At 36.2% G+C, this 22,680-nt stretch overlaps 1 protein-coding gene across 3 annotated transcripts; it reads left to right on the plus strand.

The window, feature by feature from the left end:
- Positions 1-4,084: 4,084 nt before the first annotated feature.
- On the plus strand, positions 4,085-7,096 carry LOC104229719 (transcription factor MYBS3-like). 3 transcript variants are annotated; one of them, XM_009782408.2, is made up of 4 exons: positions 4,089-4,306; positions 4,469-4,546; positions 5,864-6,060; positions 6,624-7,096. In XM_009782408.2, exons 1-4 carry the CDS (start codon positions 4,195-4,197, stop codon positions 6,966-6,968), a joined length of 732 nt encoding a protein of 243 aa, XP_009780710.1. In that variant the 5' UTR covers positions 4,089-4,194; the 3' UTR covers positions 6,969-7,096. The 3 variants fall into 3 exon arrangements, with proteins under 3 accessions (XP_070009359.1, XP_009780710.1, XP_009780709.1); XM_070153258.1 differs by lacking the exon at positions 6,624-7,096 and adding an exon at positions 6,197-6,352 and having other exon boundaries at positions 4,085-4,546; XM_009782407.2 differs by having other exon boundaries at positions 4,089-4,546.
- The last annotated feature ends 15,584 nt before the right edge of the window (positions 7,097-22,680 follow it).

Here is a 22,680-nt window from a genome sequence, read left to right on the forward strand (position 1 = left end):
CTTGATATTCCTAAGGTGTTAGCCTCTTCAAGGATAACCCACTCTGATATCAATTGATTTTTTACATTTCAATACCACACAAGAGGAGGGTGATTTGTATGGTGACCAATTTTTTACTTAAACTAATTATGGAAGGATCTGGTTCTTCTAAATATTCCTTAACCTACTATTGCAAAAATAGTAAATGCGGAAAGTAAAGAACACAAGTATTTTATGTGAAAAACACCTGGCTCAAAAGGTAAAAAAATCATGACCTACTTCCCAGTAGTATTTTCCCAAACTCTTCACTAAATCACTGAGCCAAAAACTGCATTTACAAAACACTTTTGTAAACCTATGACTAACTCTAATCCTGTTGTGGCAAACAACCTCTAACTGCTGCGACAACTTCAAGTTAACTCTAATTTAAAAACTTTGAGTACCGATTACAATTTTCTCTAGATAAAGCTAAAAGGTACAATATGAAAACACCTACTACAATTGAACTAGAATAAAAGACAGACACTTGGAACTGGTTCTTCTATCTGGTTCATGTAGCTTCAGGTTTGCACACTTGAACACACGAATTGCTTGCAAAATTGCCTTGCTATTCTGCTCTCAATTCACGTTTAACTTCTGCTTATGTGCGTACCTGTAAAATGAAAATATTCTGCCATATATAGAGTTAGTAGATGAAGAAATAATTAGAGTTCTAATGCTACTCTTCTTTGGTAGAAGAGTTCTAATTAATCTCAACTACTAAATCCTTCCTTATCTTGGATAATGTTCTCTTTGAGTAAGGAGTCCTTCTCCTTATTATTTATGCAATCTTTTCGATCAGGGAATATCTATTCTGCCAGAATACATTTATCCCCTGCATGTGCATCCCACATACCTTGAGTCTGCCTGTGTCTATGTCTACCAGTGATGGATCTGGTTCATTTATGAGTTCCTTTGTCATTCTTCAAAACTATCATTTTTCTTGGGCCAACATTATCATCTTGAGTAGCACGCAAGTCACAAATATACCAACGATCATTAGTGGCAAACCCTAAGATATTGAATATCTTTCCTCTCATATAATTTAGGTATTTCTTGTTGTATACTTAGTCTTCTAATAGATTTTATTCTTGAGTCCAATCTTGGTTAGCATATCCAGCTCATGTGAGCTATATTTCTTTTGTCTTTGCTCAATATCTCTTGAATAAATCTCTCTTCTGGCTATATTTCATATTCCCTTGATTCATCGTCTTTTCAAATGTAAAAATATTTAGTTCGCCGAAGTCCTAAATAAATACGTATTTTATCGCGTTCTAACTTCTATTAATGACTCGTATATGACATTTTGAGAAGAAATAACGAAAATTAATCGAACCGTACCGATACCGAATAGAAACCAAGATGATTGAACTATTTTGAAAAGTCTAATTTTGGTTATACAAACTAGAATAACCAAAAAATTGGTGTGGTACATATTTTATCAAATAACCGACCGAACCAAACTATTGACACCCCTAACACTAATAGATTTTACCATAATTTTCTACCTCAAACTGAATGACAAAAATTTGACTGGACTATACATATCAAAGGGGGGAGAAATTCAAAAAAGCCAGATTTACAACTGATCGTTCAAAATAGCCCAATTTCAAAAATAATCGAAATTTAGCCACTTTTTATGTAAAGATAAATCTGAGCGAAAACACTGTTCAAAACCCGGAAAATATGCCATTATATTATACTGGAGTTCCAGCATAAGTATGCTTGAACTCCAGGATATTATACTGGAGTTCCAGGATAAGTATGTTGGAACTCCAGCATAATATGATGGAGTTCCAGCATAAGGACACTAGAATTCCAACATAATATACTGGAGTTCCAGCAAGTATAATTGTCCAGTATAATATACTGGAGTTTGGAGCACCGGTGATCCAGTCTCCAGTATATTATACCGGAGTCAGCAAAGTACACCGGTCCAGCATAATATGATGGAGTTAATACACAGGTGCACCGAACTCCAGTATATTATGCTGGACCGGTCTCTGTTGCAGCAAAATAGTGGCTATTTTTCATTGACTTCGTAAACGCTGGCTATCTTTGAATGACCAGTCCGAAAACTGGCTATACCGTGCTATTTTTACATCAAAGGGTGGCAAGCGGGCGGTTCGGGTCGGATATGCACGGGTAGAAACGGGTACTGTAAAAACGGATAAAATATCGGATCCAGCCCATATTTAATACGGATAGAGAATAGGTTAATCGGCGGATAATATATATATCCATATTAGAATATCCATATTTTTTATGGCTTCTTGAAATATGACTATTTGTGGGAGAATTTCTAGTCTCCAAAATTTAAGAAATTCCATTATGAATATTATGGATGGATAATTATTATTTTTATCTATTTGCCACCACTATACATATGCTAGGGGACCCTTTTACCTTTTTAAAGCCTCAATTGTCAATGGGCGCACAGTAATAAATAAGTCTATGGATTTGTTCTTTTTTTTTTTTTTTTTGGTGTTTTCCAGGAAAAAGCTACAACAAATTTAGTAGGTGAAGGATATTTAATATGGTAATAATCATTTTCATGTACTTAAGTTATCCAACTTAATTTGTTATATTGTGTTGCCTTATGCCATAGTACTCTTTATTAAATGGTCTTGCCATACAAAGAGTGTCATACTTGTTCATTAACTGAGAAAGGTGTATGCTTAATTAATGTTAAATCATTATAGAATGGATAGATCTACCTACCAAAAAACGATATCAAAAGAAAATGATAATATAGAATTATATTGTTTGGGAAAAAAAAAGATAATATTGTTTGGAAGAAATATATGAATATCGTATCACTAAAAGATTCGGAATTAGAATATTTAATTATTTATACTGGCTTTGATTTATAATAAGTTGGAACTAAATATTATCATGTTTGATAATGAAAGATGGTAAGTGGTGACGCTACACTGCACAAAGAATATTAATTATTTAATTGGAAGGGTTCGTACACAAGCAAAGTCACGTTTTCCCATGCCTCCAACTAAATTACGTTGGTTGATCAACATCATTAATTTTAGAAAATTTACCATCCACAAAAGCATTTCCCATATGTTTTCTTAAAAAAAAGTTAGAAAAATTATGCTGCCATATCCTTTAATTTTTTTTTTTGAGAGGTCAATATCTTAACCCTTTCTAATGGAGTTAGTGAGTGAGATGGACTATTTTCAGAGGCAGAGGGTTGAGGTCTTGTAACCTCCGATTGAAAATAAATGGATAATAGAGTGCATAGTTTTTCAATATGAAACAAGGATATTAAAATGAATTATAGGAAATAAATATTGATTTTTAATTTTATTTAAAAAATTTAAATATGGAATGAGGAATAGTAGGAAGTGTCAAAACCTTGAGATTCCTTGTTATATTAAAAATTTAAGCTCTCATCTCTAAGTTATCTCTCTCTTCCCAACCACCTTTCTCTATCATATATGTTTCTTTAATCCATGATCAAAACGTGCTCAAACATTGAAACTATTTACTTGAACCCTCTCTAGAAGCTTTCCAGGCTTTATTCAAGAAAAGATAACTACATGGTACTCTTTGAATCGTGGCCATGCCGGTTTTCATCAAGGAAATTTCAATTAAAAAAAAAGTAAATAAGCAAAATATTTAAAGAAATTCAACATCGAATATATATACATAACTTATGTTCACAATATAATCTTTCGATGAAAAGGGTTTCGGTGCTCCTAGCTCCACCCATGATCTTGCCAATTCATTCTTTCTCTAAATCGTTTTCTTAACATTGAATTTTATTTAAAATTTCACTAAAAAGGGCATCAACTTAAAACCTCATTATTTTTCGTTATACGTGAGTCTCATAAAATATCCCTAGAAAAAGTTGTACTAACTAACGCAGATGCCTATTACATTAATACTATAGATAAACAAACATTTTATCCTTGACCATAGAGACAAAAAATGAAAAAGAGGGTCAACCCTAGTTTTATTTCTTTAATTAATCAAAACTATAGTTGGAAAATATCCAATAAAAAAACAGTTCATTTAAATAATCTATTTAAGGTTCATAGTTAATTAGCTCCCACTACTTCATATTCTTTATCTATATATAGTGCACCAAATATTTTCATATACAAAGCTCTGTCCTCTCTCCTTTTAAGCTTTCAGATTTATTTGTCTGATCTAAATTAAATGGGGAGGAAATGCTCGCACTGTGGTATTACTGGTCACAATTCACGAACCTGCAAATCTCAGAAAGCAAAAATTGATGAAAAAAAGGAAGATGCTATTACGTCCAATATTGGTATGAAACTCTTTGGAGTGAAACTTGAAATACCAAAATCATCTTCTTTTGCTAGTAGTGCTTCAATGAAGAAGAGTTTTAGTGTTGGCTGCCTTTTGAATTCGTCGAAAATTTCTTCTTCAACAGTTGGATCTTTTGCTTCTAATTGTGAGATGTTTTCAGATGAAAACCTGGATTATAAAGTGTCAAATGGTTATCTTTCCGATGAATTGGTTGGAAGAACTTTGGATAAGAAAAAAGGTTAGTGTTCTAATTATAACATTGATTTTTTTTTTCCTTCTGTTTTTTCTAGTTCAAGATTTACAGGATTTGATCTTTTACCTGTAATACTTCTTCACTTTCAGATATATTCATAATCTAGCCACAAAACCGTTTTATGAAATTTCTAAAAAAAAATTATGCTTTGCAGCTTTGGGGTTGGTCTATAGTATTTCTCTCTCTCGTTATACAAATATTAAAATCTTGGACAGATGGGATCTTTACACAAACTTCAGCGGAATTAACTGTTTATTTTTCCTAGTCGGTTATATATATATATATATATATATATATATACTATTTTTAGTTTAAGCGATTGAGTGAACAGATTTTTAGGTTAATTCTTCTTTAATTATAAGAAATTACTCTATTCCTTGTTTTTATTTTTGCTTTAGTTTCAATACATTTTGATATTGTTAGAATATCTATTTTATAAGCAAGTTTATTAATTAAAGTGGCAAGGAAATTGCAATCTGGAAATATAGATTTGACGTTCTAGAAATTCTTTTTTCTAGAGAGAGGAACTCCATAGTTCCTCACATGCTAATTTTTCTTTCTTTCAAACAAGCAACCCTCGTTTTATTTTTTTATGTGAGCAGCCACCCAATTGATGACAAAAGAAGGTTAAGTACTTTAGTTATTTGTTAATTTTAAGAGATAAATCGTACTTTTTTTTATTCTGCATAATCTAATATTTTTATTAGTTAGAGTTGCAACTTTGGTTATGTGGCTTCAGTGGAAGTTAATATCACCGAAGCAAGCATGCCGCATAGATAAAAAGAAAAGGTATTTAATAAGTAATAAATAACATTAATCAACGAAAAGGAAATACCACCAAATGATAATACAGAATAAATTGATTCTTTTTGTTTTTAATTTCCGAAGACCTTTATAGTTTACATGGGAGATGCAGCACCTCAAATAGAACATTCTTAGTTCACGTGAAAAATGAAGACATGCTTAATTGTCTCAAAAATTATAATAGGATTATATTCAAGTGCAAATGTCAAGCGTTTAATCTTGGAGCACAAATTTCAAATTAAACAAATATCAAACTCCGTTATGACTTAGTTTAAATAGATCTTCACCCAAATAGTTGATCGGATTCACTGTTACTTTATGTGTATATATAAATTATACATTAATTATTCATGATTATTTACATATTATATATGAAATATTCATATATTATATATTCAGCGGCCTTTTACTAAAATGGTAAATTTCATATGGTATTTGAATTTCTGACTTTACAAGTGAAAATATATTCAAATAAGAGGTTTGATGAAATTTCCTTAGGAGTTCCATGGACAGAAGAAGAACACAGGATATTTCTAATTGGATTGGAAAAACTTGGAAAAGGAGACTGGAGGGGCATTTCTAGGAACTTTGTGACAACAAGGACACCAACCCAAGTCGCAAGTCATGCCCAAAAGTATTTTCTTCGCCAAAATTCTCTCAATAGAACCAAGCGTAGACGTAGTCTCTTTGACAAGGTACTTTACTAAACCCCATTTAATTTCTCTCCTTTTACCACGACTCAAAATTATTATTAGTAGACTACGTAAAATTGATTTTTCAAATATGACATCCCGAGGGTTACGTTACTTAATTCTTAAAAAATATTGTCAGATATGTATCGGATCCTCTAAAAGCTATGTATTTTTTGGAGGATTCACACGGGTGCGATAATTATATTTTTGAAGGTTGCGAGCAACATAGCTCTGAAGGTGTGATAATACGGTTCTTCGATTCGAGCCTTGTGAATAATATTCTCGTGTTTTAGTTCCTTAGTTGGCATTACAGCACGAATCTAGATTAGCCGAATCCATTCTGAGTGCCAAAAAGAGTGGCTCTTCAAATAAGAATGTTGCACACCTTTCCATTTTTCATACTTGAAATAAAAAACTCTAATTTTCCAATTTACAATCGGATAACCTAGATTCTTTTATATATATTGTAGCCTTTTTTTTATAAAAATTTAGCTTCATCTAGTTATTTTTTTCAGCTAGTTAATTCGTTTTTACTCCTTTATAATAACCAAGTTGATTATCATCAGGTTGGGATGGATAAATCAACTATCTTACTGTTTGATAAAAGGGTTACCAAGACAAAGGAAAGCACATCCATTTCATATGAGAAGTCAGCACAACATGGTGAAACAAATATTTCAATGATAAATTTTAGTACTTCGTCAAGCAAAGATTCAAAGTCCAATAGTCAACAATATTCCATGCCAGCAACAGTAGTTAATCTCCCATTTATTAATTCAAGTGATTATATTTCAATTCAAGATTCACTAAATCCAGACCTAGATCTCACCCTTGCTGCTCCAAGGCAACTCAATAATCAAAGAAGAAAATCAAGTGGTCCTCTTGCTGGAAATACAATTACTGTCGTTTGATTTAAACATTCTGCTCATATTTCATGTAATCAAACATAGTATAAGAAATTAGGAAATTAATTAGGTAGATGTCTATAAAAATAATAATCATTTTTCTATGTGATATGACTGATATGTAACTTTGTAAATGCTGCCCTACCAGTAGAGGAAGACCCAGAATTCAACGGTCGCGGGGCACTATGACATTCAATATAAATTAATCAGTGCTCGTAAGATTGGTACGAGGGCCTATGCTAATATCTAATTATTTCTTGAAGACATTTGCAAATAAATATAAAAATTTTGTCGAAGTTTTCAGGTGCCGATGATCCCTCAACTTATAGTGTAGGTCCGCCTCTACATATCAGCATCACCTTAATTGGTCCCCCAAGCTTACCACAAATACATTTTTTAATTCCATTTTAAAATATTAAATGTTTCATTAGTGGTAAAGACATGAATTAAGTTCCAAAATTTGCGAGCAAAATAAGTCCAATGATTTGCTTAAGGCAGTTTTACTATTTTGCATGTCACATCATATCCTACCAAGTATCATATCACTTACAAAAAGTATTTTAATTAGATATATGTTAAAGTTATGACAAATTTCAAACCATTGGTTGAATATTTCCTTTCCTAGGCATGTTTGTCCACTGGTAGGGCTCGTACGTAGTGATAATGTACCTTAAATCAATATTAACTATTTCCATATTAATTAGAAAGCGAGCTCATTCTAAAACTGAACTTGGTATGTGTAACCTGTTGAACTTTAAGCACATTGGGCTTTAAAAGAGAAGAAGTGTGAATTGGAAATGGAGGGAAATAAAATGGAGGGAAAATGAAAATTTGAAGAAGTGAACTTTTGTCTTGCACTTTGTCCCTCATTGGTGAGGGACAATCACATTTATGTGCTTATATATAGATTCACTTCTTAAAGCTCTTAAAAGGAGTTGAAGAGAATGAACCCTCACGCTGTTGTCGTCGCTCGCTCGGCTCGACTTCGGCTTCGTCAAATGATCGATAAGATTATTTTTGGACAAAATTTATTTAATTATTTAATAATTAATTTAATAATTAATTAAATGTCAAATCACTGCTGAACGTTCAGAGGGCCTCACTGGCCGCGGTTCTGCCGCGACCGCGGTCGAATCGCGGCAGTCAGATTCAGAGAAGCTCTCTGGCCGCGGTTCGGCCGCGATCGCGGTAGAACCGCAGCAGACCGCGTATTTTCTGAAAAGGCACCTTTCCAGACACCTCTTCTGATATTTGCCTATAAATTATGAGGCAAGGCTGCATCTTCCAATATACGAAAAAGACTCTGGAACTTCTTTCTTTCTGAATATACTGCATCCTAATTCGCAGACTCTCTCTCAAATTCGTAAGTGTGATTTTGCTCCGTTCTTTGAGTTTATTGGTATCCTGCAGTTTGTATTGCCACTGTTGCAGGAAGGTTTATTCCGTTTTATCCTGGGAGGATTTAATCCATTACGTTGGCAACGTGTGAGGGGGTTAAAATTCCTTAAGGACGCACAAGAAAATTGTGGACTCGGAATATTTCTGATTCTTTACTATTTAATATATTTCTTTATTCTTCTAACAGTTTCCTGAATTTTGTTTTAACTCAGTAACGTTCACATAACCAACATATCAAGAATTTTTTATTTTTTTTAGTGGGGCTAAGTGTGTCCAAGACTTGAATTGTGTACCTTCTTGGCACGTTATCTTTAAAATGCAATAAAACGGAATAATTTTTATTATTGACTATGGTCAGATTAGAGCCCACTAGAGGAGATATACTGAAGCTACCCAATCTTAAAAACCCGATAGAATGCATGCGATTTTGAATTGTGTATTTCAGTAATTTCTAGATTTTGAAAACATTTAGTCAGCTCAAACAACTTTAAGTCCTTTTCATGTAAATTTAGAGTTTAAAATTGAAGTAAAACCTCGACTCCCCTAACGGTTTGTAATTCCCAATTGACTTAAAACATATAGTATATAAGATGGTTATGTACAACAGATGTACTTCTACTTAGCTTGTAGTATTAGCATAGATACTTCAACCAACCTTACTTAAGGTAGAAAATTCTGGGGACTATTGAACGATTCTCCTGAATGGTCAGTGTTTGCACCGCAGTCAACATTTTCAACACTTACAGCCCTCTAATGAAAGGTCTTATTACCATCTAATCTATCGCACAAGATTTGTTTAGTGCGATTTATATTTCCTATGTGGTTTGCAGGTTATTACATAGTGTGGGATTTACGTAATGCGTACAAAGTGTTCATCACAAAGTGCTCACTCAAAAGTTAGAGGCTATAAGTGCTGCAGGTTTTCGTGGGGTTCCAACAAAAAAAATTATTTTCAAACATAGGATTGAGGAAAAGGGCAAGTCAGCAAATAGGCTGAGAGGCTGGGAATGTCCAAGGACCTAAACAATGAGAATTCCTAATTTTTACACCAGTAATTACCATGTAAAAGGCAAGACAAGGATATTTTTGAATTAGTACAGTCATTAATTTAATTTTTATTTTATTTTTTGTAGCTATCTTGAGAAACCAGTGAAACAAGTTTATCTCATTACATGACATGAGAGTTTACAGCGGTTGTTTTCGGTACATACTGAAAAGGATGAGTAATAGAAAACGAGCAAGAAGAAAAATCGGAATTATATTATTTCCAAGAAAAAGGAAAGTTGACTTGTATCGTTTTCCCCTAATTTTCTTAAGAAGTTGACTGTCAAAGGTGTATACGGTCAAAATCATATGCCTCCAATTTTATAGGCTCGAGAGGTCGCATCAAGGACAAAAGTTCGATATAGACCAAGCTCGAGTTCGAAGGCAGAATAAGAGGCTCGAAGATCTAAGTGCTTGAAGAACATTGGAGCCAAGTACGACCGACTCCGAGATGGTGCCATTATGAGTTTGTTACAGAAGGACAAGATTCCTGCCACGTCCCCAAGATCATGGCGTAAATATCGGAATAGATTTGTATGAATTCGTACTAGGCGGTTCGACAGGTATCCCAATAAGATTCTTTACTGTAAATTGAAATGTACCTTATTTAGGGTTCCCCTATTATATAAAGGGGACCCCAATCATTTGTAAACATCATCTAATCATTGGCAAAGAATATACTCTCCCTTACTCTCTCGCTCATTGTTCATCAGAATTGTCCTTTAGCTTTATTATTCTTGCTTTATTGTTCTTGGTCAATCTCGAGGTCACTTTGGCTCGAGGTCGATACTGCTAACACTAGTTTGATTTACTCATTTCTTTCATTTATACGTTATACTTCTTGATTATTAATTAGTATTGAACTAAATCACGTATCTTTAAATCCACAAATCAAATATTTTTTTTACTCGTATTTTCGAGGTAAACAGTTTGGCGCCCACCATGGGGCTAAAGATAATAGTGTTTATTTCGATACTGATTCTGATAACACACGTTATTTTCACACTTGTTCTTGTCAAAGATTCTTTGATTTTAGGATAAAACATGTCAAACTCACATAATGCGCCCGTACACGGTGATGGCGGTCTTGGGTTCCTCGGAGAAAATGACAACATAATTGCTCCAGGGGTCGATGTACCACTGATAAACCCTGGGGAAGTGCCAAATATGGAACCACTTGGTGTTAGCTCACACATTGCTTTAAATGCGGATCTAGGCGCAGACCCCAAAGTGAGTGTACGCAGGGAAGTTAGATCTGGTGGTCAAGGAACACGGGGTATAAGAGACGGGGGAGTCAGCCTCCAAGTGATATTCGAGATTTTAGAAGCTCAAAATATTGCTATCGCTCAGCTTCAGAGTCAGCACAAAACTCCAAGTATAGTCGAACCAGGAAACACTCGACGTACTGAGCCGATACCGGAAAGATCAAGCGGTAACAACTCGGGGACTGATCCCACAATTATAAGGATGCTTGAAGAACTCACCAAGAGAATCGTGTCACGCCCCGAGCCTGGGGGTGAGACCGGCACCTAGCGCCTCATCTATCCTTGCGTATCACTTACGACTAAGAGACTTTGCACATGTAATGTCGTATATTGGTCATGGACCACATTACAAGATAATGTGCGATGCAAAATATAAAACTGAATAGAGACTAACGCTAACTAAATATCAACATAAAACTGGGCCAGCAAGGCCGTCATAATTACTACAATTGACAAGCCAACAAAATATACGTACAGGGCCTACAAGCCCATCATACTGCACAAATTGACAGGATATGTCTACAAGCCTCTACTGATAGATGTACTGTGATCGGAACAGGGCCCCGACCTACCCATAACCTATCTACATATATACACAAAACTTCTAGACCCGACAACTCTAAAGGATGGGAGCTTACCGATAAAGCTGAACTAGGGCAAACACCTACTGAGGAGGTCTACCCATCTACCTGTCTGGACCTACACGCATGTGTCACACCCCATTTTTTAACCAAACTTCATTAACCCCTCTTAAGTAAATAAAAGGAATTTAGTAAAGCTTGAAAAGGGTTTTCAATTTGAAAAGTGACAAAATTGTGTTTAAAGGAAATAACTCAGAGTCGCCACCTGACATTTGATTTCGGTGTGTCAGGTCACCGTTTTTTATAAAAATGATAATAATTTTCCTTTTAAAACACTCTTAACTCTAAAACTAAGTCTACACCAAAGATTAGGGTAAGGGGGTTCATTTGACTCGGGGAGAAGGTGTTAGGCACTACCCAAGTCTCGTGAAAGTCACGGTTGCATACTCGATCTAGTCAGCTTTTAAAATATTTGAATTGAGGTAAAACAAACACAGAAAAATAAACACACAAAAGGGCTTGAGGTCGTCCCCCTCCTAATAAAAGAAAAATAAAACAAAAAATAAAATACTACGAGTTCTGCTATCGATCTCCAAGTACAAATACTTCGGGGCATGCCCCGGAATAAAATATACACAAGTGCTTTGGGGCATTTTCCGGATAAATTTAACTGAGGGAACGACCTCTTGCCTCGAAAGAAGCTAAAACAAGAACATCCTAAAAGTTTTCCTATCCAAATGTGGTCGGCCTAAGTATGCTCCTAGCGATTCAACCCAAAAGCAAGAACCGAAATAACGAAATTGTCCTGAGTCCGAACCTTTTTTAGTTTTAATCCAAAACCCATTGCCCAATATCAATCATCAAAACAAACTCAATCATGGCAAGATAAAATAGGCAAGCAGCAGATAACGAGGTATCATGTTAATGGAGACACTAATAACAATATAAAATAAAGAAAGACTAGTGCACTTGAAAATATGACAAGAGTCACTATCCTACACAAATAGAATGACCACCACAAACAGAATGTCTAAAATCAATTCTCCATTATCGAAGTGAGTTTGGCCAAATTCAACGAACCAGAAACTTGAAAATATGATAAGAACCAGAAGTGATAAAATGGAGAAACAGAATGTCTAAAATATGATAGGAGCATTATCGAGTTAGCAATTCTTGGCCAAAGTCGTAGCACCAACGAGTTAAAAAATACATGACAACTTATATAGTAAATGCTAACGCACAATGAGCTTTAGAGTAACACCCAAAGTCAATCAAGGAAAATTATTGTTCTCTTGTCATACATACATATTTTCACAGATAAAATCAAGCTGAGTCTATATCTTTCTCAGATACAAATCAACTAATGTCTAAGGCTACACATGTATAAGCCTTTGATGGAGGATTCTGGTCAATTAGCTAATAGAGAGGCTTTGTGAACTTAACACTAACAGAATGACCACCACTTGAATTGCATAAATGGCGACAACAAACTCTTGATGTACTGAACAGAAGCAGATTAGATTAAGATTCAGCTATGTACTAAGAATTTTAAAACATTGATACTCCTATTCGAATATCATAAAACCATGAGATTAAAGCAATGAGTGTTCATGTCGGGTACAAAACAAAATTTCAGAGCACAAATTCAAACATGATCTCTTTTAAAACTACTCGTCAAGAACCTATGAATTCATGAACTACTCAAAGGTCATGAACACAACATCTATGGCTCTTATCATATTTTCATTCACATCAAATGGAGTAAAAGAACTAGAAACGAACCTAAATACGCGCTAACTTTAATTAAATCTCGAAGTGAGTACAAGCAGAAGGAGAGAATGACAGTGAATACCAAAGACGAAGAGCAACTATTGAATCTATAAGCAAATTGGAGCCGCAATCGGAAACAGACCTCAGCTGGCAGACGATTGACGACTCGAGCGACCTCGATTCAATACCAAAGCTCAAATGACCTCCATCTTTGAAACCAAAAATCAGAGCGGAAAGAAACAACAGAAATATTTCGATTTTTTGACTTTTTTTTTAATTAAGACAATAAGAGGAATCGAAGCTCTTTTTTTCAGAATTTGAAGCGAAAATTTAGAACAAAAAGAACTGAAACTTTTAGCCTTTTTTCTTTTTTTCTTTTTGTTCTAAATCGAAGGGAAAAAGAAGATGAAAACCAGGAGAAACTATGAGCTAATCCTAATTTCTCTTCCAAAATTCTCTCCCCCTTTCTGTCCAAAAAAACCAAAAATATATAGCCCTCCCGAATCTTCTTCTTATTCTTCAACAAGAAATCCCCAGTACCGTGTGGACCCCCTCCAAAATCCGAAAATCCCCATTTATAACAAAAATCAGAAAATGGAAGTCTTGGATCAAAATTTAATCGAACGGCTCCCATTTTCCGACATTTATCTCAAGGATTCGGATTTTTTGTTTAAACATAAGAAATAAAAGAAGAAATCCGCGTGAATCGGATTAAAATGATGAGATTTGGTATGGAAGGGATGACATGGAAGAAGGAGAAGACGAGAAGGGGGCCATGGCACTCGACATAGTGAACTCGCCGGGTTTGGACGAGTTCCGGCGAGTTTGGGGCAGCTTAGAGGCGGGGAAAGGAGGGGGCGCCGACTTGGGGGGTTAGAGATTAGGTCTAGGTTTTGGTTACAATGAGATTTATATGTGGGTGGAAATTAATATGGGCCATTGGATTAAAAGGTATGAATGGCTAAGATTAGTTGGGAAAATGGGATGGGTAGATGGGTCGATCCGGCGGGTCAAAGGGTTGGGTTAAGGAAGGGAATGGGCTGCCCGATTTTGGGCTTCTACTTGTCCAAATTGGGCCTCTAAATTTGGATTCCTTCAATTTTTAAAAGGTTCATTAAAAGACAAACTCAATTTCTTAAATTAAAACTAAACTAATTTCAATTAAATAAACTATGTGATAATATGAGACTATATATATATTTTTTAATATATCATGTTTTATATAAATTAAAAGTAAAAGTGAAAATCATAGTAAAAACAAAATATATGGCTATAAAAATCTTAATAACCTAAACTACATAGAAATAAGGTAAACATGAAACTATATATAAATATTTATTAATTTAATTTAATTTTTTTTATTTTTATTTTTCAAGGATTATACTAAAAAAATATAAAAACCATGGCAAACTTAGCATAATACTACTATAAAATACTAATGAACTTAAATAAATAAAAACAAAAACAAACATATCTAATAAGATAAATTGAAACTTTCCCTTTTTTTCTCTTTTTTTTTAATTTGATTTGAAATTAAAAATAAAATAGGCTAAAATTACATAATAACTCAAGTAGATATTTTAAAACATAAAAATACGAAAACTAACTTTAAAACTGTGCGAGTCTAAAATTACATGTCTACAGCTGCCCCTCTTTGACGGGAAACACAAAGTGTTTTCGGACAAAGAAAAACAAGAAATATTTTTTTTTACTCGATCCTTATTTAGAGAGACAAAACTAAAGAAAAGAAAATGTGACCGAGCCCTGGTATCTGAGCTGCCTACATATCCTTGGCTATAAAGGAATCAAGCCACGTATAGTTCGGAATGAGAAGAGCGATGGAGTATACCGAGGTGGAGAGTCGAGTGAAGTACCGTCGAGGTTCCGATCCGCGGTTCCTGCCATTACATCAAAAATAAAAGGGAAAAATTACAGCAAAAGTAAAAGAAAAATACAATATCCTATCTACTTCTTGTCTCGAATCTTCCGCGACTCTCTACTTGATCTTCAATATGAGACTGAAAAAAAGGGACCCTATTCTTCAGGCGGGCTCCTGATGCCTCTTAAATTTGCGAATTGAAGTAACTCTGAAAATGGATTCCCTCGTTCTCCAGGTGGGCGCCTGATTGCCAACAACTTGAATTATATTCCCTTGTTATCCAGGTGGGCGTCTGATTACCAAAACTTGAATTGTATTCCCTCGTTATCCAGGTGGGCGCCTGATTGCTATAAAACAGTCAACACAAAAGAAATTTTTGTGCCCCAGTTTGGGATCTGGGCATATTTATGAGTGTTAATCGGATCATGTTACCTACAGAGCTCTAAGAATTTAAAAGCTAAATCCCATTATCCAGGGAGTCCCTGAAAACTTCAAATTAAATCTCATCTTAAGAGTGAAAACTTTAAAGTTAAGTTATATTTCCTACATGTAGAACTTACGTTAAATCTTGTTATCTATGAAGATTTTGAAACCTAGCTAGATCTCATTATCCAGGAGGGTCCTGAAAGTTTTAAATTAAATCTCATTATCCAGGAGGGTCCTAAGAACTTTTAAAATTAAATCCCATTATCCAGGAGGGTCCTGAAAATTTTAAATTGAATCCCATTATCCAGGAGGGTCCTGAAAACTTTTAAAATTAAATTTCATTATCCAGGAGGGTCCTGAGAACTTTTAAAAATTAAATCTCATTATCTAGGAGGGTCCTAAAAACATAAAACTAAATCCCATTATCCAGGAAGGTCCTGAGAACTTAAAAACTAAATCTCATTATCCAGGAGGGTCCTGAGAATTTTAAATTGAATCCCATTATCCAGGAGGGTCCTGAAAACTTTTAAAAATTAAATCCCATTTTCCAGGAGGGTCCTGAGAACTTTTAAAAATTAAATTTTATTATCCAAGAGGGTCCTGAAAACTTAAAAACTAAATCTCATTATCCAAGAGGGTCCTGAAAACTTTTAAAAATTAAATCTCATTATCTAGGAGGGTCCTGAGAACTTTTAAAAATTAAATCTCATTATCCAGGATGGTCCTGAAAACTTAAAAAACTAAATTCTATTATCCAGGAGGGTCCTGAAAACTTTTAAAAATTAAATTCCATTGTCCAGGAGGGTCCTGAAAACTTAAAAATTAAATCTCATTATCCAGGAGGGTCCTGAAAACTTAAAAACTAAATCTCATTATCCAAGAGGGTCCTGAAAACTTTTAAAAATTAAATCCCATTATCCAGGAGGGTCCTGAAAACTTAAATACTAAATCACATTATCCAGGAGGGTCCTGAGAACTTTTAAAAATTAAATCTCATTATCTATGAGGGTCCTGAAAACTTATAAAACTAAATCATATTATCCAGGAGGGTCCTGAGAACTTTTAAAAATTAAATCTCATTATCCAGGAGGGTCCTGAGAACTTTTAAAAACTAAATCCCATTATCCAGGAGGGTCCTGAAAACTTAAAAACTAAATCCCATTATCCAGGAGGGTCCTGAAAACTTAAAAATTAAATCCCATTATCCAGGAGGGTCCTGAGAACTTAAAAACTAAATCTCATTATCCAAGAGGGTTCTGAGAATTTTAAATTGAATCCCATTATCCAGGAGGGTACTGAAAACTTTTAAAAATTAAATCACATTATCTAGGAGGGTCCTGAGAATTTTAAATTAAATCCCATTATCCAGGAGGGTCCTGAGAACTGAGAATGAACTTACCTGAGCCATGCTCTCATCTTGGAGGATTCTGAACATAATTTCTTGCTCTCTGAACCATGCTTTTCCATGGGAGGTCTCTGTGGATTAAAAAAATTTCTTGCTCCTATTTCAGACAAATAAAATCTTGTTAGTTCGAAAACGTGGTGGTTAGTTTGTGGCATCATTGTTGGGCGACTGCTTCCGCCACTGTCATGCTTCATTCTGATTAGCTGCTTCGGGCTAGCAAGGAGTTGTTTGACCTTTTGATTGGAACTGGACCACAAAACCTCTACATGACCTGAATCTCTCACACTCACTTGTTGCATTGTGTTTTCATTTTGAAAGTTGTTGAATCCTTGTATTTTCTCAAAATTCAAGACTCACTTGATTGCCTGAACCTCAGTTATCACCACACTGCTTATTCTAAATCAAGTCAATTGTGATGTTCCTGACCGGACTCCGCTTTGTGCAATTTAGAAGCTGGTAGTAGGCCTGGAAATCTTTTCCTACTTGTTCAACAAGGGCTGACTCGAAAGAGACCCGTAAAGATAGACTCAAAGAGCAGAGCGAAATGATTTTTGACAAAAGGAACAAAGGAAAATTTTGAACACAGATGACTATATGAAGAAGAATGAGAAAAAGAAGCCTTACCTGAGGGAAGCAGCCAACTCCAATGATCATGACATGCATTTCGGACTGATCAGCCTAATCCGTCCAACCAATCATATTTTCAGTTCATGTCATGTCTTCATACTTCAAAATCGGGCTTTCACTAATCTAATTTCTCTGTAAATTCATGAGCCTCATTCGACTTGTAGTGCCCTGAAGGGTTTTCACCAACAAGCCTCTCTCATTTGTTCATCTCTCAACTCACCATCGCCTTACGGTGCCCGCAAGGGTTTTCACCAATAATACTCTCTCATTTTAAATTTTCTCTCAGCTCACCATCGCCTTATGGTGCTCGTGAGGGTTTTCACCAATAAGACTCTCATTTTAAATTTTCTCTCTTGCGTCCATGAACAAAGTGTTACCCATGATGTAAATCATTCCTCTATCTCGCTTGACCTGGCATCTTTAAAGATTGATCGGAAGGTCTTTCTTTGGATCGTAATGTAGGCTTTTGGACGGGGTTAGAAAGAAAGGGTGGAATGAAGGCTCAAACTAACTTAAGATGAAAGGGGTCAAAATTAAAACTTTTGGAATCGGATCTTTTCAAAACCAAAACTTCTACCCCAGTTTCTTTGGGTCTGGGGAATTTTAATTTTTATTTTGATGGGACCGAACCGTGAGGCTGCCTACGTATCCTTAAAAGGAATCAGGTCGAACGTAGTTCAAAAGAAAGTTGTTTGTTTTTGTTTCCCTTTTTCTTTTCTTCCCTTTTTTTCTTCTTTTCCTTCTTTTCTTCCTTTTTTTTCTTTTTCCTTCTTTTTCGTTTTTCTTATTTTCACTCATTCATCATCATTTTCATTTTTTTTCATTCTCTACTTCTACTATTGATTCCAAAAGAGAGGTATGAAAGAAAATAAATAAAGCTCAAAAGGGGTAACAAAGGATGAAAGTGTTTGGGTAGCAGAACAAAATGTCTTCGTCATTTCAACTTTGAACATGCCAAGTACAAAATACAACTGAAGGTAAGCAAAGAAATCATACATAATACCTCTTAACTGCATCAGAATTCACAGCCATATCTACACATTTGCCTTCTATGTCTATTAAATACAAAGCACCATTGGGCAACACTCTTGTCACAACGAATGGCCCCTTCCAGTTTGGGGCGAACTTGCCTTTGGCTTCCGCCTGATGAGGAAGGATACGCTTCAATACCATCTGGCCCACTTCGAATTTCCGGGGACGCACCTTTTTGTTGTACGTTCTTGCCATTCTCTTCTGATACAATTGACCATGACATACTGCGGCCAATCTTTTCTCATCAATCAAACTCAACTGCTCGAGCCAGGTTTTGACCCACTCATCATCATCAATTTCAGCTTCTACAATGATCCGAAGGGATGGAATCTCAACTTCTGCAGGTATAACTGCCTCAATTCCATATACCAGCGAATAAGGAGTTGCACCTACTGAAGTGCGAATAGTAGTGTGATAACCCAGTAAGGCAAAAGGCAACTTTTCATGTCATTTCCTAGAACCTTGCACCATCCTACGAAGTATCTTCTTTATGTTCTTGTTAGCAGCCTCAACAGCTCCATTTGCCTTGGGGCGATACGGAGTGGAGTTCTGATGCATGATCTTGAACTGTTGGCATACCTCTTTCATCAAATGGCTGTTGAGATTAGCAGCATTGTCTGTGATGATCACCTTGGGAATTCCGAAACGACAAATGATATTTGAATGAACAAAATCCACCACTACCTTCTTGGTCACGGACTTGAAATTTACAGCTTCAACCCACTTGGTAAAGTAATCAATGGACACCAGAATAAACCTATGCATGTTTGACGTTGCCGGCTCAATTGGTCCAATAACATCCATGCCCCAAGCAACAAAGGGACAAGGTGCAGACATTATGTGTAACTCAAATGGGGGAGAGTGAATCAAATCACTGTGTACCTGGCATGGATGACACTTGCGAACAAAACTGATACAATCCCGTTCCATGGTGAGCCAATAATAACCTGCTCTAAGTATCTTCTTTGCCAAGACATACCCGTTCATATGCAGCCCGCAAACTCCAGAATGCACTTCGGCCATGGTAGTTGAAGCTTCATTAGCATCTATGCACCTCAGCAGTCCTAAATCCGGAGTCCTCTTGTACAAGATTCCTCCACTCAAGAAACATCCATTAGCCAAACGTCGAATGGTTCTCTTTTGGTCACCTGTAACATGTACTGGATATACCCCCGACCTGATGTATTCCTTGATATCGTGGAACCAAGGTTCGCCATCGATTTCCTCTTCTACCACATTACAATAAGAATGTTGATCATGAACTTGGATATGCACGGGGTTGACATAAGCCTTGTCCTGATAGTGTAACATTGATGCTAGAGTAGTCAAGGCATCAGCAATCTCATTATGAATCTTGGAAATATGTCTAAATTCAACTGACCTGAATCATTGACAAAGATCATGCAGGCACTATCAGTACGGTATGAGCTTCAAATCTCGAGTCTCTCATTCTCCTTGAATCTGGTGAACCAACAAATCTGAATCTCCCAGAACAAGTATTTCCTGGACTCTCATGTCCATAGCTAACCTCAAACCCAGAATACATGCTTCGTACTCGGCCATGTTGTTGGTGTAATAAAATCGAAGCTGGGCTGTTACAGGGTAGTGTTGCCCTGTTTCAGAGATAAGTACAGCCCTTATTCTGATCCCTTTCAAGTTAGCAGCTCCATCAAAGAAGAATTTCCAACCTGGCTTTTCATCATGGTCAACCTCGTCAACACACATGACCTCTTCATCAGGGAAATAAGTCTTCAGTGGCTCATACTCATCATTCACCGGATTCTCAGCCAAGTGGTCGGTCAAGGCTTGGGCTTTTATCGCGGTCCTAGTCACATAGATGATGTCAAACTCTATAAGTAAAATCTGCCACTTTGCCAGTCTTCCCGTGGGCATAGGCTTCTGAAAGATATACTTTAGAGGATCCATGCAGGAAATAAGGTAAGTAGTGTAGGACGACAGATAATGCTTCAACTTTTGTTCCACCCAAGTCAGGGTGCAACATGTCCTCTCAAGCAGAGTGTACTTAACCTCATAGGGAGTGAACTTCTTACTGAGATAATAGATTGCTTGCTCCTTATTTCCCGTGATGTCATGTTGACCCAATACACAGGCAAAAGAATTATCCAAGACTGTCAAATAGAGAATTAAAGGTCTTCCAGGCTCTGGTGGGACCAACACAGGTGGGTTTGACAGGTACTTCTTGATCTTGTCAAATGCTTCTTGACACTCGTCAGTCCACTTGACTGCAACATTCTTCTTCAGCAGCTTAAAGATGGGCTCACAAGTTGTCGTGAGTTGAGCAATAAACATGCTGATGTAATTTAACCTTCCAAGTAGGCTCATCACCTCTGTTTTGTTCTTTGGTGGCGGTAACTCTTGAATGGCTTTGATCTTCGACGGGTCTAACTCAATACCGTATCTACTGACCACGAATCCTAGTAGTTTCCCAGACGGACACCAAATGCACATTTCGCTGGATTGAGCTTGAGGTTGTACCTGCGGAGCCTTTGGAAAAACTTCCTCAGGTCCTTGACATGGTCAGACTGCTTCTTTGACTTTATGATCACATCATCTACATAAACCTCGATCTCCCTATGTATCATGTCATGAAATATGGTGGTCATCGCCCTCATGTAAATTTCCCCAACATTCTTAAAACCAAATGGCATTACCCGATAATAGTATGTTCCCCAAGGCGTGATGAATGTTGTTTTTTCTGCATCTTCCTCATCCATCAAGATCTGGTGATATCCCATGTAATAATCTACAGAAGACCCATTCTCATGTTTGGCACAATTATCGATCAGAATGTGAATGTTCGGCAACAGAAAATCATCCTTTGGGCTTGCTTTGTTAAGATCACGGTAATCAACACATATCCTGGTCTTACCATCTCTCTTTGGTACTGGCACAAATTGGCTAACCAAGTGAGATATCGAGTGACCCGAATGACCTTTGCAGTAAGCTGCTTTGTGATTTCTTCTTTGATCTTCACACTCATATCAGTCTTAAACTTTTGCAACTTTTGCTTAACAGGGGGGAATGTTGGATCAGTTGGCAATTTATGAACTACCAGATCAGTGCTCAGGCCAGGCATATTGTCATATGACTATGCAAAGACATCTTTGTACTCAAACAATATTTTGATTATTTCATCCTTAACTTGTGGTTCTATATGCACACTTATCTTGGATTCCCTAACATCATCCTGGTCCCCTAAATTGATTGCTTCAGTTTCACTTAAATTAGGCTTTGGTTTTTCTTCAAATTGTTTTAGCTCTTTACTGATTTCCTCAAATGCTGCTTCTTCATCATATTCTATTTCATCATCATATTCTACTTCTTGGATTGTTATTTCAGGATTAGATTGGCTTTTAAGATTTGGCTGAAAATTCTTCATGCATGTCATGTCACTGCAACCAGCATAAAAGGAACTGTACAAAAGAAAAAGAACAAAATAAAACACTATTAAGAATAACGGAAAACTGGAAATTGTATTTCATTGAAAAATAAAAAGATATAAGGGTTTGAACATCAAAACAAGCAAAACCTAGAAATCTGGATTACAACCCTGGAATAACCCAGATAACAGAAAGGAAAACAAAGCAAACTACCAAAACTCCTTCCTGGTGGGGAGAGGAGTAGCTTCCCAATTGCTAAGCTTCACGTTTGGGCCAAAGAACTGCACATCTGCTTTACTAGAGCCTTCACCAACTTCTACCATATTGACCTATTCGAACAGACTTTGGAACTTCTTGATCAGCTCTTCATCAACATCGACCACAGGTTTTGGGATTGAGGAGGTTGGAGGTTTTTCGACCCCTAGCTTGACAAAAGACTTAGAGATGTGTGGGATAGGCTTGGGGAGCGACCATACCTTCTGTTTCAGATTTTTAACCCTTTTCACGTCCTTCTCTGTGGGCATGAATCCCAAACCAAATGTACCAGGATTCCCACTGGGACGCACTGGATGCACAATACCTTGCAGAGATGAGCCCAAACCCTTGCCCGGCACAAAACCATTTTTTAACATTTCATTCGCAACCATGACGGATGTGGAGGATAGCTTAGGACCCGGAATGCATTTTCCTTCAGGAATTTTCTCAACAGACACTGTTTCGAAAGTCTGATAAACCTAAGGTCCCTTATCATCTTCCGCTTCGATGAACGGAACAATTGTATCATTACAAGCTAACAAGTCCTCGTCATCGTGCACAACTATTTCCTGCATGTCCCATTCAAACTTTACCATTTGGTGCAGAGAAGACAGGATTGCCTTAGTAGCATGTAT

The sequence above is a fragment of the Nicotiana sylvestris genome, chromosome 8 (assembly GCF_000393655.2).
Source record: "Nicotiana sylvestris chromosome 8, ASM39365v2, whole genome shotgun sequence".
Classification (NCBI taxonomy): Eukaryota; Viridiplantae; Streptophyta; class Magnoliopsida; order Solanales; family Solanaceae; genus Nicotiana; species Nicotiana sylvestris.

Bases quoted from the DNA above. Each gene is read 5' to 3' on its own strand.
- LOC104229719 (XM_009782407.2), top strand. From the start codon at position 4,195: ATGGGGAGGAAATGCTCGCACTGTGGTATTACTGGTCACAATTCACGA. The intron at 4,547-5,863 runs GTTAGTGTTCTA...AAATTTCCTTAG, and splicing joins AACTTTGGATAAGAAAAAAG to GAGTTCCATGGACAGAAGAA. The intron at 6,061-6,623 runs GTACTTTACTAA...GATTATCATCAG, and splicing joins GACGTAGTCTCTTTGACAAG to GTTGGGATGGATAAATCAAC.